This window comes from Ipomoea triloba, chromosome 5 (genome assembly GCF_003576645.1).
Source record: "Ipomoea triloba cultivar NCNSP0323 chromosome 5, ASM357664v1".
In the NCBI taxonomy this organism is placed as follows: Eukaryota; Viridiplantae; Streptophyta; class Magnoliopsida; order Solanales; family Convolvulaceae; genus Ipomoea; species Ipomoea triloba.
In genome coordinates this window covers 8,735,369-8,753,152 of record NC_044920.1, presented here as the reverse complement: position 1 = coordinate 8,753,152, position 17,784 = coordinate 8,735,369, and the positions used below count along the sequence as shown (strand labels likewise).

At 35.2% G+C, this 17,784-nt stretch overlaps 1 protein-coding gene across 1 annotated transcript; it reads left to right on the top strand.

The window, feature by feature from the left end:
* The first annotated feature begins 14,899 nt into the window (after positions 1–14,899).
* Positions 14,900–17,343, top strand: LOC116020817 (profilin-3). Its single transcript, XM_031261363.1, has 4 exons — positions 14,900–15,118; positions 16,353–16,490; positions 16,856–17,001; positions 17,089–17,343. The coding sequence occupies exons 1-3, from the start codon at positions 14,996–14,998 to the stop codon at positions 16,988–16,990; spliced, it is 396 nt and encodes a 131-aa protein (XP_031117223.1). The 5' UTR covers positions 14,900–14,995; the 3' UTR covers positions 16,991–17,001; positions 17,089–17,343.
* The last annotated feature ends 441 nt before the right edge of the window (positions 17,344–17,784 follow it).

The following is a 17,784-nucleotide window of genomic DNA, read 5'->3' as shown; positions in this document are numbered from 1 at the left end:
TGGGAGCTTGAGTGTGATGTCACTCAGGACAATGTTCCAAGCTCCTTCAACCGTAACTCAAAATAAATCAACACTCTACCTTATGCTTGAACCAATCTCCATGACATCTTAGCCCCATCCGCCCTTATTTCCCTTTGTTTATCTCCTTATTTCATTATCCTTTGCCCTCTTAACAAATCCTTTTTACCAAAATCCACTTGATCCATCTCAATGTTATTCAAACCAACTAAGGTAGCAAAGCCGTATATTCTCCAATTTGTCATCCGCGAGAGATACGATACTCGGGGAGTTCATGACTCTTCGTTTTAACACCCTCCATACCTTCACCATCCACTCACCCATACAAACAACCTTCAAAATGGCGCCGTTGCCGGGGATGTCAAACGGTGAATTTAAAGTTTTACTATCTTGAGTTGCTTGGATAACTTGTTTACTTTCTTTTCTTTTGTCTTATTATTATTGCCAATTACACTTCCGCACCCAACCACACACTATTTGAGCTAATCTGTGAAAGGAGCTACCTCTTGTGCTCCGATTCTTTGCCTGAAAATTTGTTTGCAGGAATTCTTCGATATAATCATGGATCCACCTCCACCTAATGATCAAGCTTACCATGGCCATCTACCATATGGAAGAAATCCCTACTACCCCTCACAACCCCAACCTTCATACCCACCACCTCAATATTATCATAACTACCATTTCCCTTACCCACCTTCTTTCCATTACTCACCACCTCCTCCACCAACTTATTATCATGAACAAGCATGCGTAACACAACATTTCCAACCCCAAAGATACCCTACTTACGAGATACCTTCTCATTGCCCTAGAATGCATTTCAACGAGCCAAAACATCAAAATTCTGAAATTTTTGCGAGCTATGATCCTGCCACGAGATCCACACGCGTGTGCGCCGGCGTGGGAGCTCACTGGAACAATTCCACGCCGAGTCACACGCGTGGTGAGGACGTGGACGGATCCTGTGCAGATGCTTATTCTTCTACTTCCCTAGAGCAGCCTCTTTTTCCTGAAAACAACCAGACCACCCTCGAACAACGCTTAAATGATTTCATCCAAGAAACGAGGGAGGAGAATGCTAGACTTAAGGAAACCATTACTAAAGAGATGCTCGGAGAAATCCAAGAACTACGCCACGAGACACTTTCACTGCTTCAAACGGTTGAAAGCACCCTCGCAAAAATCATGGAAATGATCCAATCTCAGGGAGAAACAAATGTAAATGCCATAACATTGAGAAGTGGAAGAGCACTTCCAGACACTGTCCCACCTCCTCCGAAATCTACTCCAACAGAAGAGTCAAGAGTGGACAATGAAGAGACCACCAATTCAACACAAGCCGAACGAGCAATTGAAGAAGAACTCAGGAAGGAAGAAATGCAACCACAACCTTCTCGGAAAGGAAAAGAAATCATGCAAGAACCACCGCCGGTGCCGAAAGCAAAACTTCCGTTCCCCCAAAGATTCCGCACCGATATCGACAACGCCAAATACGACAAATTCCTACAAATGCTACGCCAATTACACGTTGATATGCCATTCATCGATGCACTAGGAGAAATGTCGAGGTATGCCAAATTCCTTAAAGATCTTCTATCTAATAAAAAGAGATTAGCTGAAACTGCTACTATTGTGCTAGGAGAGGAATGTTCTGCTATATTACATAAGGATGTGCCTAGAAAATTAAAAGATCCTGGAAGCTTTACTATACCTTGTAATATAGGAGGAATGACTTTTAATAGAGCCTTGGCAGACCTAGGTGCTAGCATCAATCTAATGCCCTTTGCATTATATCGACAATTGAATCTAGGAACCCTTAAGCCCACGCGCATGAGCATTCAATTAGCTGACCAATCTACCAAATACCCCAGGGGTATAGTGGAAGATGTTTTAGTCCGAGTTGATAAATTTATTTTTCCCGTGGACTTTGTGATCCTGGACATGGACCCAGATGTGAAGATTCCTCTCATCTTGGGTAGACCTTTCTTGGCGACTGCTAGAGCTTTAATAGATGTGGGAGAAGGCAAACTCGTTATCCGTGTAGGAGACGAGTCTGCTAGCTTCGACGTGACTAAAATGATGAAATATCCTTTAGATGGTGATGGATGTTTTTTTGTTGATTATGTGCATGATGAAATTGATTATCTGTGTGAAGTACCTAAAGCTAAGAGGCATGATTTTAATTGGGAATGTCCCATAGGTGCTAAGAGTTATAATGAAAGTACTTTTGAGCATGAACTTAATTCTTTACATATTGCTTTACACCGAGAGGTCGATCGTTTTAATTTGCTTAATAATGATTGTGTCTCTGAATTTGTTGAGAATATAAACTCTGTTGGTGAAGTCTCGGAGGAAATGGTTGGAAATGACGGGGATGAATTTAATGAATTTAAGGAGGAATATGATGATGAAAATGAGAACAGGAAAGAAGACAATGAGATAATGCATGAAGGAGAATTAAAACCTCTACCTGCTCATCTTGAGTATGCCTATTTAGGAACAGGGAAAGAATTACCAGTTGTTATTGCAACAAATCCTTCAGAAAGACAGAAAGAACAACTAATAACAGTGTTAAAAAGAAACAAGGAAGCTATAGGTTGGAAAATGACTGACTTGAAAGGGATTAATCTGGCCATTTGCACACATAAAATCCTATTGGAAGAAGGATCCAAACCTGTGGCGCAACCACAGCGTCGACTTAACCCGAACACATTTGAAGTCGTGAAAAACGAGGTGATCAAACTTATGGATGTCGGAATGATCTACCCGATTTCGGACAACACATGGGTCAGTCCAACTCACGTAGTACCAAAGAAAGGAGGAATCACAGTCACTGAGAATGATAACAAGTAGTTAATCCCTACAAGAAAGATAACTGGATGGAGAGTCTGTATTAACTATAAAAAGCTCAACGAAGCCACCCGTAAAGACCACTTCTCATTGCCCTTTATAGATCAGATGATTGAAAGAGTGAGCGGGTACGGTTACTACTGTTTCCTGGATGGAATGAGCGGATACTTTCAAATTCCAGTAGCCTTGGAGGATCAAGAGAAAACAACATTCACTTGTCCGTTTGGTACATTTGCTTACAGAAGAATGCCATTTGGTCTCTGTAACGCCCCTGCTACCTTCATGCGTTGCAGGTTGGCTATTTTCGAAGATTTCATTGGCGATTTCATGGAAGTTTTCATGGACGATTTCACAATTTTTGGGGAAACTTTTGAAGAATGCCTTGGAAATTTGGAAAAAGTTTTGAAACGATGCCAGCAAATGAATCTAGCATTATCATGGGAAAAATGCTATTATATGGTCACAGAAGGAATTGTGCTTGGACACAAAATTTCAAAAAAAGGAATTGAGGTTGACAGAGCTAAAACAACAATTATTGAAACCTTACCACCACCGCACAATGTGACATCCCTGAGAAGTTTCTTGGGACATGTGGGATTTTATAGAAGATTTATTAAAAACTTTTTGAAAATTGCAAGACCATTGACCAAACTATTAGAAAAAGACGCAGTGTTCGAATTAAATGAGGACGCGATGAAAGCATTCCAGAATTTGAAGGATGCCATGGTACATACTCCAATCCTTGTAGGACCAAAATGGGACCAACCTTTTGAGCTGATGTGTGATGCAAGTAATTTCGCAGTCGGAGTTGTGCTAGGATAGAAAAATGACAAGAAATTTCAGCCTATCGCTTATGCTAGTCGAATGTTGACTAAGCCAGAGCAAGCCTACACCACGACCGAGAAAGAACTGTTTGCAATTGTGTTTGCGTTAGATAAGTTTAGATCATATCTTTTAATGTCAAAGGTCGTCATTCATACTGACCATGCAGCTATCAGGTTCCTTATGTCTAAACCGGAAGCAAAGCCAAGATTGATCAGATGGATTTTACTATTACAAGAATTTGACGTGTCTATCGTGGACCGTAAAGGAGTTGAAAACAGTGCAGCAGATCATTTATCAAGGTTAGAGTATGAGAATGGACAGGATATGACTGGGGATGTGAATGAATATTTTCCAGAGGAAAAACTGATGGGTCTCTATCTCACACCTTGGTATGCAGATCTAGCTAACTATCTTGTAGGGGGAGAGTTACCGGAATTTTTGAATACACATGCCCGGAGGAAATTGATAGCAGAATCTCGATACTACTTCTGGGACGAGCCATATCTCTTCAAGGTGTGCGCAGATCAAATAATTCGACGTTGTGTAACAGAGGCTGAAGGCCATGAAATCCTTGGAGAATGTCATCGAATGGGACATCACTCAGCTAACCGAACTGCTAGGAGAGCACTTGAAGCAGGATTCTACTGGCCCTCAATATTTCGGGATGCTCAAATCTGTGTCAAAAACTGTGATAGATGTCAGCGAACTGGGAATATCACTGGAAAAGACGAAATGCCGCAAAACTACATCCTGGCGTGCGAAATTTTTTATATATGGGGACTGGACTTTGCAGGACCATTTCCGGATTCCAAAGGTTTCAAATATATTCTTATTGCAGTGGACTATGTCTCCAAATGGGTTGAAGCAGAAGCACTTCGGAATAATGACGCAAGAAGTGTAACGAGATTTCTAAAAAGATTATTCACAAGATTTGGAGTACCGCGGATTGTGATAAGCGACAGGGGAACACACTTCCGGAATGTACCTATGCGGAAATTACTTCAGAGGCAAGGAATACAACACCGGGGAGGAGTCCCGTATCATCCTCAGACTACTGGGCAAGTCGAGAATGCAAATAGAGATATTAAAGCCATATTGGAAAAGACAGTTGTTCGGCATAAAAAGGATTGGGTTGACAAGCTTAACGATGCATTATGGGCTTTCCGGACTACTTATAAGACACCAATAGGAACTACTCCATACAGATTGGTATATGGCAAAGCATGTCACCTTCCAGTTGAAATCGAGCATAAAGCGTATTGGGCCATTAAAAAACTAAATGAAGACTTATTCATAGCAGGGCAAGAGCGAATGTTTCAACTGAATGAATTGGAAGAATGGCGTTTGTTGGCCTATGAGACATCCAGATCTTACAAAGAACGATCCAAGTTTTACCACGACATGCATATCAGGAAAAACAAAGAATTCAATGAGGGAGATAAAGTGTTGTTATTCAATTCCAGACTGCGATTGTTTCCTAGGAAACTTAAATCAAGATGGACTGGGCCTTATATTGTTACAAAGGTGTTTCCTTATGGAACCTTGGAGATCATGCATCTAGATAAAGGATCTTTTAAAGTAAACGGCCACCAAGTCAAGAAATACTATGGAACGGAGAATTCAAAAGGGACAATCCAGTGTTGCAGGATAATACCCTGGGAAGATGAGTAGCACAATCTTCATGACATTTTCGTCGGGCTAAAGACGTTAAACGTAGCGCTGACCGGGAGGCAACCCGTTATTTACCATGCTTTATTTACTATCTTTACTTTATTATGTCCAATAACATCCGAGTTGAAATCCCTTATTTTTGTAGATCCCATATTTCCATGCAGATATCGTTGCAAGAACATGAGAACCATACATCCAAGCATTTTGAAGCAACATGACATGGGATGCTTACTAGGTCATTTACCTCTTATCCCTTGTTTATCTATTATTTGAACCTCATGTTTTCCTTTTAAAGTGTGGAAAAATGCATGATATGTTGTTTCTCTATTTTATTACGTTCTAAGTTAACATCGAGGACGATGTTTGGTCTAAAGTGTGGAAAGAGCTGTAGTTGTGCTTGAAATGAAAATCTTAATTAAGAGCTCTATATCATTTGTTTGAAAAATAATCAAGCCACAAGCATGTGTTGTTATTCATTCTATCTTTGGAGAATGCTAAATATGTGCCAAAAAGTTTACTCTTTGAATAACCTTGGAAGTACCCCTACATTGACCTTTAAAAATTGTAAAAAAGTCGTATGCTTGTGTGGTATTCACCTCATATTTTGTAAAGACCTTAGTTAAGGATCTCTCGAAGTGGGAGTGTGCAACCCCTAATTTCAGAAAGATAAGCTAAGCGAAGCCCGGAATTGAATAATCTTAGAATAGAACATGGGGCAAAATGAGAGCTTTCTGTGAGTATTGAATGAAATATCCCCGTTTTCCCTAAGTAAAAGGCATGAGGGGTTGTCATTCAGAGAAATGAGTAGAAAAGGCAAAAAGGCCAATCCCCGAGTTAAGATACGAGGAAAGCCATCTCGCTAGGTGGTGAACAACCATAGTCTCCTAAATACACAAATGTTATATCTGGAGTCGGTTGTTCACAATAAAATGGCCCTAGGATATGAGAAAATTGAGATGAGGGAAGCCGCTTCGCTAGGATTCAAGCACCCATTGCACTGCCTTTGAAAAAGCATGGAACTCCATGTGAAGTCGGATTGCTTGACGATGTTACCCTAGGAAGTGAGAAAAATGAGTAACCGCCCAAGCCACTGGCGGAGAGAGGCCCATGGATCTATTTTCACTTACTTTTACGTTAGGCTTTGGCGATTAGGGAGGCCGATTGATTAGGTTTTGTACATCGTTCCCACTAGGGGGATCAGCTTAAGGCCTTTGCACAATGAGAGGTGAATGAAATTTTGGACTGCATGCTTGATATTGTGAAAACTAATTAACTGTCCAACTTGTGACCGAAAGGGGTTGCGCTTCGTTTGAATATTCATAGCAGTGTATGTCACATTCTTATCATTCCTTGAAGATATTCTGAAGGATTTCACATCTCCTGGTAGATTGTGTTTTGAATGAATGTTTATCGTGAGCATATCTTTAGCTTAGATACTTTTGGCATCTAAATGAGAAGGTTTTGAATGTACAATTTGCTCGTGGACGAACAATCTAAAGTGTGGAAACTTTGATAGACGCCAAAAGTACCTATTTATCTATAACTTATTGAGTTGATTTCTTGCTAAAAATAATTCTTAGAGAGTGCAATTACGTGTTTACATGCTATTTTACTAACAAATTGCAAATGAGTTCTGTGTGGAGTATTTTGAAGAATTCCCACAGGAATGAAGGCTGAAATCAACCGAAAAAGAACATAAATCATTGAAAGGAAGAATCAATCCACATGGGAGCACACGAAGACCAAACCGGAAACAACAAAAGGAAACGAAAATGAAGAAACCACGCCCACGAGCCTCACACGCGTGTGAGCTGGCGTGGAAATATTCCAGTAACCGTCCACGCCAGTCCACACGCGTGTGGCAGACATGGGGTGGCACCAGAAAAGCTACGCGATGTTTTAGTATTTAAGGGACATTTCAGCTAGGTTTAGGGAGTCTTTTGTCACATTTTCCATTCTACAATTGTAGGTTAGGTTTAGATAGGATTAGGGGAGAAGGAGGAGCTCCTTGGAGAAGAGAACTTAGATCTCCATAGCCTTGAAGATCTTTTGGGTAACTTCTTTCATTAAAGATTTGTTTTCTCTTTGGCTTCCTCTTGCCTTACCTTTTTCCTTAAAGTTGTTTGCTTTTCATATTGATCTTGTAGATATGCTTTTCTATTTTGATGCTTTGATGATGTTAAAGCCTATGAGAGGCTAATCTCTAGGATAGGGGCTAGATTGAATGGATGATTGGTGTTCATGATCTAATTTGATTAATGAGTTTGATTTCTTTGGGGAATGTTGAATTTGTGTGTATGTTTTGTATGATCTTGTTAGATCGAGGGCCCCGATCTCTCCAAGAGTATAGGATCATCTCTTTTGCGAGATATCGCAAAGAGATGTAGCCCACTACCCACATCTCCCGCTCTCAATATGAGAAGATGAGATCCGGAGGGAACTTGTAGACAAAGTGTTTGATAAAATTCCCCAACCGACTGAGGATTGGGAGCTTGAGTGTGACGTCACTCAGGACAATGTTCCAAGCTCCTTCAACCGTAACTCAAAATAAATCAACACTCTACCTTATGCTTGAACCAATCTCCATGACATCTTAGCCCCATCCGCCCTTATTTCCCTTTGTTTATCTCCTTATTTCATTATCCTTTGCCCTCTTAACAAATCCTTTTTACCAAAATCCACATGATCCATCTCAATGTTATTCAAACCAACTAAGGTAGCAAAGCCGTATATTCTCCAATTTGTCATCCGCGAGAGATACGATACTCGGGGAGTTCATGACTCTTCGTTTTAACACCCTCCATACCTTCACCATCCACTCACCCATACAAACAACCTTCAGGAGGCGACGCCGCGGATGAGGAGGCGATGCCGTGGATGAGGAGGCGAACGCCCTGCCATGGAAGGCACCGGGGCGGCTTTCTTTTGTAATATGTAGATCTGTGCCTAAGATTTGGCCTTAGCTCTGAACGAGAGCACCAATGACGGTAATAATGTTACCGGTATATTTTGTATTATTAATCTCAATGTATCAAGAGTACAATCGTAAGTTCAGTACAGTAATGTTGCGTGTGATAAACAAAGTGTCCCCCATCTTCTACCACAAGTCTGCTACTTATACTATGGCTGCAACGACTCTTCCTTTGGTGACTGTAACGAACTCCCAGTCCTGGCGAGCATACATTGAGTGCTAGTAATGGTGAGCATACATTGAGTGCTGGTGATGGTGAGCATACATTGAGTGCTGGGTTGTAATAATGGAGAGCCGTTGGAGTAATTATCATCTCATCAATATGTCGTCTTTGTGTAATGAGTGATCGTTTGTTGCCTTCAGGTCAGTGATGATAATTCGGGTCGGGTGCTGCATGCCCAATTATCCAGTCAATAGTAATTGGCAATGGGTAAGTAGTATTATTCTTAATTAATCTCTAAAGGAAAAATTACATTTTTCGTCCCTAATTAAGTTATACGGTAGTTGTATAATTCATCCTTAATTGTTGGTCTTGCACACTTTTTATCCCTAAACTATCATTGATGTTGTACTTTTCATCCTTGTAGTTGTATCTGTGCATACACCCATATGGGAGAGCCACTACATGCCATCTGAGCACAAGGTGTTTGGCCATCTCTAAACATATTAGTTATATTGTAAAGAGATATACTAAGCATTTTTATAAATTTTATTCTTTTTTATACTAGGGTATTTTTTATAAACTTTTTGTCGGATATAATTTAAAAGTATAAAAATAGAGCATGATTTGTAGGGATATATAGTATTTTTCATAATGTAAAATAAGTTTTTTTTTTATATTTGGGTTCAAAACACCTATTTGTAATAAATTTTGTTACATTAACTAACTTAAACATATGCGTTTGCAGAGCCAATGTATTGCTATATAATTGAAAAGGGAAAGTTTGAGTTTGATCCATTCTTGTAATTAATGTGTTCTTTTCTAATTTATGAAATTAAATTAAAAATTTTGGTATATATAAGCAAGTGTGTTAATTGTTATGTTAAATTTGATTCGGAAATGGGCCAACTAGCATGGAATTTGGGGTTTAAACAAGTTGTTCTTAACGATTTCGAAAGGTGACGAGTTGACTTAGAGGATGAGATTAAGGGTGTGTTTGGTTCGCACATAGGAATCGGAATCAGTATGGGTATCAAATATTTGGTAAGAGTTAGGGCCGGATTTTGGGCTGTGCAAGCTGGGCTACAGCACAGGGCCCCAAATTTTTGAGGGCCCAATATTTAATTTTTACTTAGCTAGTTAAGACATTAAAAAATAAAAAGTTTGCAACCAATGTTTAAAGGTTCTAAATAGAGTAATGGTAAAAATGCAAATTTATTGTATTTCCTACTTAAGATCAAAGGTTCGAATCTTTTTGCCTCAACTTAGCATACTGATTTTAAAGATTACACTTTTGGTAGGGCTTCATTTATTTATAAGAACGGGGCCCAAAAATTAAAAAAACCGGCCCTGGTAAGAGTAATGGATTTTGGTGAAAGTATTTTGCATGTTTGGTAGTAGGGTGGAATGGGAATGATTATTAATAGTTGGGGTATGATTATTAATAGTTGGGGTAGAAAGGAATAAGGGAAATGAAACCCTTATTTCATTAGGATATAGGAGTGCGTTTGGTTCATACATGGGAATCGGAATCAGAATGGGTATCAAATGCTTGGTAAGGATAATGGGTTTTGATGAAAGTATTTAACATGTTTGGTAGTTGGGTGGAATGGGAATGACTATTAATAGTTGGGGAAAAAATAAGGAAGGGAAATGAAACCCTTATTTAATAATGGTATGAGTTTTCTCATTAATGGGTATTCCAAACCCATAGTAGCATTCTCAAAACCAATCAACCAAACACTAGCAATCACTTTTATACCCATTCCTTATACCTAAACTCACCAACCAAACACACCCTAGGTTTTCCAATTAATGGGGTATTCCAAACCCATAGTAGTATTCTAAAAACCTATCAACTAAACAATAACAATCACTTTAATACCCATACCTTATGCCTAAACCCACCAACCAAACATGAATATGATTGACACTTTGTATGTATTTGCTCGAGCTCTAACTAATCTTAAAGAAAAATTATTTGAACAGACATTACCCTAGTTGTTTATTTTATTAATTGGAATTGTGTCTATTATTTATTTTGTTATGGTTATGGCCCTATTTGGTAAATAATCAGTTAATTTTGACTTATTTGACCACTATTAGTTGTTTGATTTGGTTAAAAAATCAATATAAATGTTTGGTTAATAAGCTTTTTGTAACTCCAAAATATTAAAATTAAAAATGCTACTCAAAGTAGCATTTTCAATTAGCTTTTTGAGAAAATAAATTATACCAAACAGCTATCAGCTAACAACTAATTTACTAAACATCTTTCTACAATCAGCTAATGTTATCAACTAATTATACCTTCTAACCGAATCAGCTAACAGTTATCAGCTAACAACCATTTACCAAACAGGGCCTATATCAAAATTTGAATATGGTTATTAGCCTTTTTATTGATATTTCAATCAAATATATTAGTCTATTAATATTGTAACAGAGTTAGTGCATTCAAAAAAAAATACAGTATTACTTTATTGACCATGTTCTAGTCTTGTTAGTTTAATTTAACTTATAATAGGGCTGGTTAATCGGATTATTAATCCCGACCATTGAGTAGTTTGTTAGTATAGATTAATTTCAAGAATTATGTGAGAAAATGCAATCTTTTAGAGATAATGCTATATTAGTCTTTTTAAAATTTAAATCCAATAATATGACAATTCGATCAAAATGCTGCTTGGGGTAGTGTTTAAATTTCAATTGGTTGGTGTCAATCAACTAAGGCAAACAACCATTTACCAAACATCCATTATAGTTTATTGACCGAGAATGCTCATAAAATGAGCAATTCAATAAGAGAGTTCAAATTGAATTGGTATGTCAATACCGATTCGATCGATCCGAGTTCTTGGAAGAAATTCGGCAGCGGATCGCGAAATCTTGGTGATCTCCTCTATCTAATGAATGGAGAGTCTGCATTCAAATTGAAAATCGTCTGGCCCTGCACCTAAAAGGCATGCTAATACATTTATTATGGTAATCTATATAAGTAATTATCATATACTATTTACCATCTAAATAACCCATGATAATTACCAACTGTTTTTAACATCGTAATTAAACATAGAAAATCCCTTCGTACGACAATTTTATATATTTCTTTTGTTTCAAATAATATCTATTATCTGTGGACTTCCTTTGATTACATTTGAATAAAATCTTAAAAATTATAGCAATTAAGAAATTAATACTTTCCGTAATATAAATTTAATCTAATCAGTTAAGGAAATTGATAATACACATATTACGTCAATAATTAAATTAAAGGAGATTAAAAAATTATGATATTTATTCCAATTCATATTATTACGTCCATATAATTATGCAAATTATTCCAATTCACAAATTATTACACATATAAAATTATGCTAATGGCTATTTTTGAATAAAATCTTAATAATTATGGTAATGAAGAAATTAATTTACACATTATACTTTATTAAACTGTTTTTTATACTTTCTGTAATATTGATTTTATCTAACCAGTTAAAGAAATTAATGGTACACATATTATGGACATAATTAAAGGAAATTAAACATACACATATTACAGACATAATTAAAGGAAATTATTAATAATAATATATACTCCTTAATTACCATAATTATTTAGATTACATGGACTTAATAATTAGCATAATATTAATTAAGAGTAATATATACTTCTTAATTTCCATATTGTAATAATAATAAAAACAACTTCATTTTTATTGGAATTAATGATAAATTTTTTTTGCCCTTATAGAAAATTAAAACACACATATTACGGTGAGTAGTAATTAAAATAAAATAAAATAAACATACGCATATTACGTCCATATTAAAAGAAATTAAACATATACATACTACGTCCATATTACCATGTATTTAACTCTTTAATCTCACTATAATAATTAAACATAGAGATTCACTTCATTTGATTATAATTTATAATATATTTTTTTTACTTAAAATAATATCGATTAGCCATGCCTTTCACTCTATTTTTTGTTTAGACTTTTTCTAATATAATTTTTAAGTAGTCAATTTCAATCCTAATATACAAATCTTATAATTTCAAATCAATGTACAACTTCAAATATTAGAATTGTTTATAATTTCATTATTAATTTTTTATTTAAATATATAATTAAAATTTTTATTAATTTACTAGTTTTCTAAACCAATCAAGTTAGTTTTATTTGTCAATCCGTAACTTTTCATATTTATACTCATAACTTGTTAGTTTCTTTTTAAAATTACTAAAACAACTACTCCCTCTGTTCCATTTTACATGTCCTATTTACTATTCGTTGGTCAAATCAATTCTTTCTTTATTGCTTATTTTCTCTAGTAATTTTTTATTATTTTTAAATTTAATTTTTTGAGTTTATTAGTACTTCTAATGTTGTTTCTAAATATATAAATTTTATATATTAATGTTAAACTTAATATTATGAAAAATTGAATTAAAAATAACTTCATTCAAGTATCGTTAAACGAATTAGACAACCAAAATGGAACGGAGGTTGTATATTTTAAGACATTTATTTTCATTCGTTGCCCATAAATTATCAATAAAGGTAATAATAAGTTAAACAGATAATTTGCATAGGTGATGCATAAAACAAAAATGGACACAATTAACATTATTATGGTTGTCTATGGAAATCTCACACTACATAAAATAATGTTACATGTTATAGTTTAATTGTTGAGAGACTGAGATTTTCATACATAAATTTTATAATTTATTTGTTTTTGTCAGAATCTCATTTTCTCAGATGCATTATGAGATATTCGAAAACGCACCCTTAATTATTTACAATTTGGTCATGAATGAATCTAATTGTTAGGGTTTATATTGCATTATAAATTCTAATTCAATTTTTTTTTTTTTTACATAAACAAAAACGATTCCTTTAACAAGCTTTAGAATATAAAGTTTCAACAATAAAAGAGGGAGGGTAAAAGAACCACTCCATGTCATCAATCATAGACAAGGATTTCCGATCTAACAGATGGACAATCATATTCGCTGATCGCTTAGCAAAATGGATATAAATATTAGACAAAGCTGATAAAATATCTTCAACATCTAATAATATTAAATCTAACTGGGAATCTTGATTGGTCTCCTGCAAATCATAGATCAGTGAAACAACATCAATCTCCATTCTCCACTTGAGACCTTGCTCAAAATTTGTGTTTACAATTAACACATTTTGTACCTGCGGTCAGGGACGAATCCAGAAAATCAATTGAGTGGTAGAGAAGTTTAAATGACGTTAGAAATGTGATAAAATATCAAACAATCATAATAAGGTTAAAATACAAAATACATTATAAATTACAATAGAATATTTTTTTTATAGATTACATGATTATTAGGGTCGAAGTCAAAAACATACTTGAGTGGGTGAAAATGTGAAAATATTTATGATAAAATATGAAACATAATCAATTAGATAAAATAATTTGAATAACACTATATTCATAAACACTTTTTAATTTCTTTTAGTTACATCAACTTTAAATTTTTCTAAATTAATTCAAATACAATGAAGTATAATGTAAACTTGTATACTACATTAATTAAATGATTAAAAAAAAGTAGGCTAAAACAAGCATTTAATTTATTAATTAAATGATTCATAAAAGGTAGACTAAAAAAATATTTAATTTATCTTGTGAAAAATGAAAGGAATAAAATAAACGACATCAAGTTTGGAGTTCAACCAACTAAGCTACTCAAACTATTAATAAATTGAACATAAATATTGGTTTTATATAAAATTTAATGCTTTATATGTGTATATATACATACATACATATATAAAGGCCGGGGTGGGGTGGGAGAGTGGGGGAAGCTGCCTCCACAGTAGCTTCGTTTCTGCCTGTAGTTAACCAATTTTGTACATGTAAACAAATTTGAAGGCACATAAGATAATTATAGACAGATAATTACAAAAACATAAATTGTTAATTACATGTACAGAATATGTTAACTGCAAACATATAAGATGTTGTTTAACATGTTATGTGTCTACAATTAACATATTCTGTACCTACAGTTAACAATTGTTATATGTATGTAATTACTATGTGATGTAATACAAGATCTTTTTTTTTTTTTTTGAATATTATTAACTTTGTTACCATGTAATATTTGTTCATAGCTACTTTCTCAACCAAATGTAGCACAAAGAGCCAATATCGCCTCCCCTTAGGACGAACCCACCCCTCCTATATAAGGGCGTAAGATTATTTTTTAGACTAAAATCTACACTGCAAAGTAGATCATGGTCTATAGTATAATTTGCAAAATGAATCTGATGATGATTTAGGTGTGAGGGGTATTACAGACTTTTGAGCTCCCATGTCACTGCATAAATCCAGATATTCACTCCTAAATCAAAGCGACCATTTCAGACACACACATCTCTCTCTACACACACAACAGAGCGCAGCAATTGTAGCCGGAAAGTTCTCATCGGAGAATTTCGAGGATGTCGTGGCAAACCTACGTTGACGAGCACCTTATGTGCGATACCGAGGGCAACATCCTCTCCTCTGCCGCAATCGTAGGCCACGACGGCACCGTCTGGGCACAGAGCTCCTCCTTCCCTCAGGTCTTTTATTACCGCATCTAATACCATCCTCATTTTATTTGACTATATGTGTGGTGCTGATTAGAGATCCGCTCAAATCGCAACTTGTACTGTGATTGATCACATATGTGAGGCTATGATTGCATGTTGATTTGTATTTCAATATAATATTGCGGGTCAGCTGATTTGATCTGACGATCCGCAAGTTCTCAAATGATTTAAGTTTTGTTTATTTTGATTAAAAATTCCCCCCTGTTTTTTTCTGATGCTATTTCACTGGTTTGGATCCGATGTTAATGATCTGCAATAAGATTGGTTGGTTTTCAAATTTTGTGAAATTTTTGGATTTGATTTGAAAATTTTATGTTAAGGTTTATTTGGGCATTTCAAAATTGTATCTTTGTAAAAGATAAAAGGCTTTTTGATTAAAAAAATTCTAACCTTTACACTTACACAACTATAGTCAAGCTTTTTTAAGCTGTTCATTTTGTACCAACATTTGAATCTTGGTGTAATTTTAGTTAATTTTTAACTGGATTCAGGAGAGGCCCAACTCTCATACAAGAATCTGTCAAATCTAAAAAAGACTCCATTTTGTTTTCTCATCAAACACAACTTATATGAAACAATCTATTGGATTCAGGCGTAGCGAATGCTTTTGCATAGATTATATTATAGTAAATTTAATATATTTGAAGGAAATTTCAGTTTTATCCTCAACCTGGAAAAAAAATCAATCAGTTTTATCCTCAACCTGGGAAAAAAAATTCAATCTTTATTTTTAATATATGGCAAACTTTTTAGTTAATTTAAGTCAAATCATCTACATTTCATGTTTTGGTACTAATTGTCAACATTAAAAGGTTGGACTATATTTGCCAAAAGTAACAAAGGTTTGGATTTTTTCACTAATAGGCCAAATGTAAACTGAAACATTTGTTAAAACTGAGTTGCGAAGTGATAAGAGTGTGTGTGTATGCACAATAAGTGATAGGCAGACCTTTTTATTGAGTTCACTCGAGTGTATACATATTCATCACTAATAGGTACTCTTCAACCCTCAAGTTTAGGACTGTGTAAGTTATGGGTAGTTTTTATTGATTGTGTTAATGTGATAAGATGAAAATAATCTTGTACTTGTTTTTGTTTTGGTTGGATAATTTCTTGCTTGCATGTAGGGCTCAGTAGTTATTTGTTTTTGCACGTCTTGCTGTTCATGAACTAATACCACTCACTTTTGGTTTTGATATTGTAGTTCAAACCAGAAGAAATTTCTGCAATCATGAAGGATTTTGATGAACCTGGCTCTCTTGCTCCGACTGGGTTGCACCTTGGTGGGACAAAGTACATGGTGATTCAAGGCGAGGCAGGGGCTGTTATTCGAGGAAAGAAGGTATCATCTTAAACTTGTATTCTAATTGTAGTGGGAAATATGAATATAAACCTATTAAAGGATTTTGGGAATGGAATGTAGACACTAGAGAATGTTTTGTGCTTTCTGATATTCTGAATATGTCAGCATATCTGTTGATTACGATCCATAGTTTTCATTCTCAAAATCGGGTGACTTGTGAGGGGTGATTGGTCTCATGGGTTTAAAATGAACCACAAGAACACTTGTTTGCCCCTTGGGTTTATGATGAGCCACAAGAGTACTTTGTCTGCTTTGTATCGTATGAAAGGATATCTTTTATTCTTAAAAAAGTTTAGTGCTTACTTTTAATGCATGGTTTTGACACTGTGTAATTATTTATCCAGGGACCTGGTGGCATTTGTGTTAAAAAGACTGGTCAGTGCTTACTCATTGGGATATATGATGAGCCAATGACTCCAGGGCAGTGCAACATAGTTGTTGAAAGGCTCGGTGATTATTTGATTGATCAGGGCTTTTAGTCATTGTTCCGGTGGGTACTATTACTATTAACCGCAGATTTTTCAATTTGCCATATTAATAAACTTCACCTAATTGCCTGCATATGAAATTGTTGCAGTGGTATTTTGAGGCAAACAATTTAAGATTGTGGTTTCTTGCTGATGGCACACAGCCAAAGTAGTGGTAGATACAATTTCCCCATGGATTCAAAGAGTATTATTTCCTTTGTGCTTTTCCCCCGTTGGAAGGTGATTTGATGATTTCATGTGAGAATGTAAGATAATTATTTTGATTGGGTTTTTTAAAATTGGACCGTTGGATTTGACTGCTGCAGTATTTTAATATATGATTTTATGTAAATTTTCTGGTGGAACTTCTCTTTTTTTTTTTTTTTTTTTTAGTTGTTTTACTGATCTATCGTCGCTGCCTTATTATGTTTCATAATTTTATAAAAAATGCGAATGATTTTGGGCAGGTAATGAAACACGATTAGCTAGTATTATATGATTTTAATGTACCAAAATAATGCTCCAATTATTGATGGAAATCAGCTGTGCGCCTTTAAAAGTGCCCACCCTAAAACTGCAAACCATATCTTGCTCTGGAGGAGAGAAAACAAGTAGAGCATTAGAGCACTATTTAAAGGTGTGCATTAGATAAATTGTAAATTTTTTGTCGATTTAAAGGTGTGCATTAGGTAAATTTTAAATTTTTTGCCCATAATACTTTTAATTTTTTGCCCATAATACTTTTTTGGGTATATAAATACAGAGTATCTTTTTGACAAGCAATTATACTATGGAGAATGCTACAC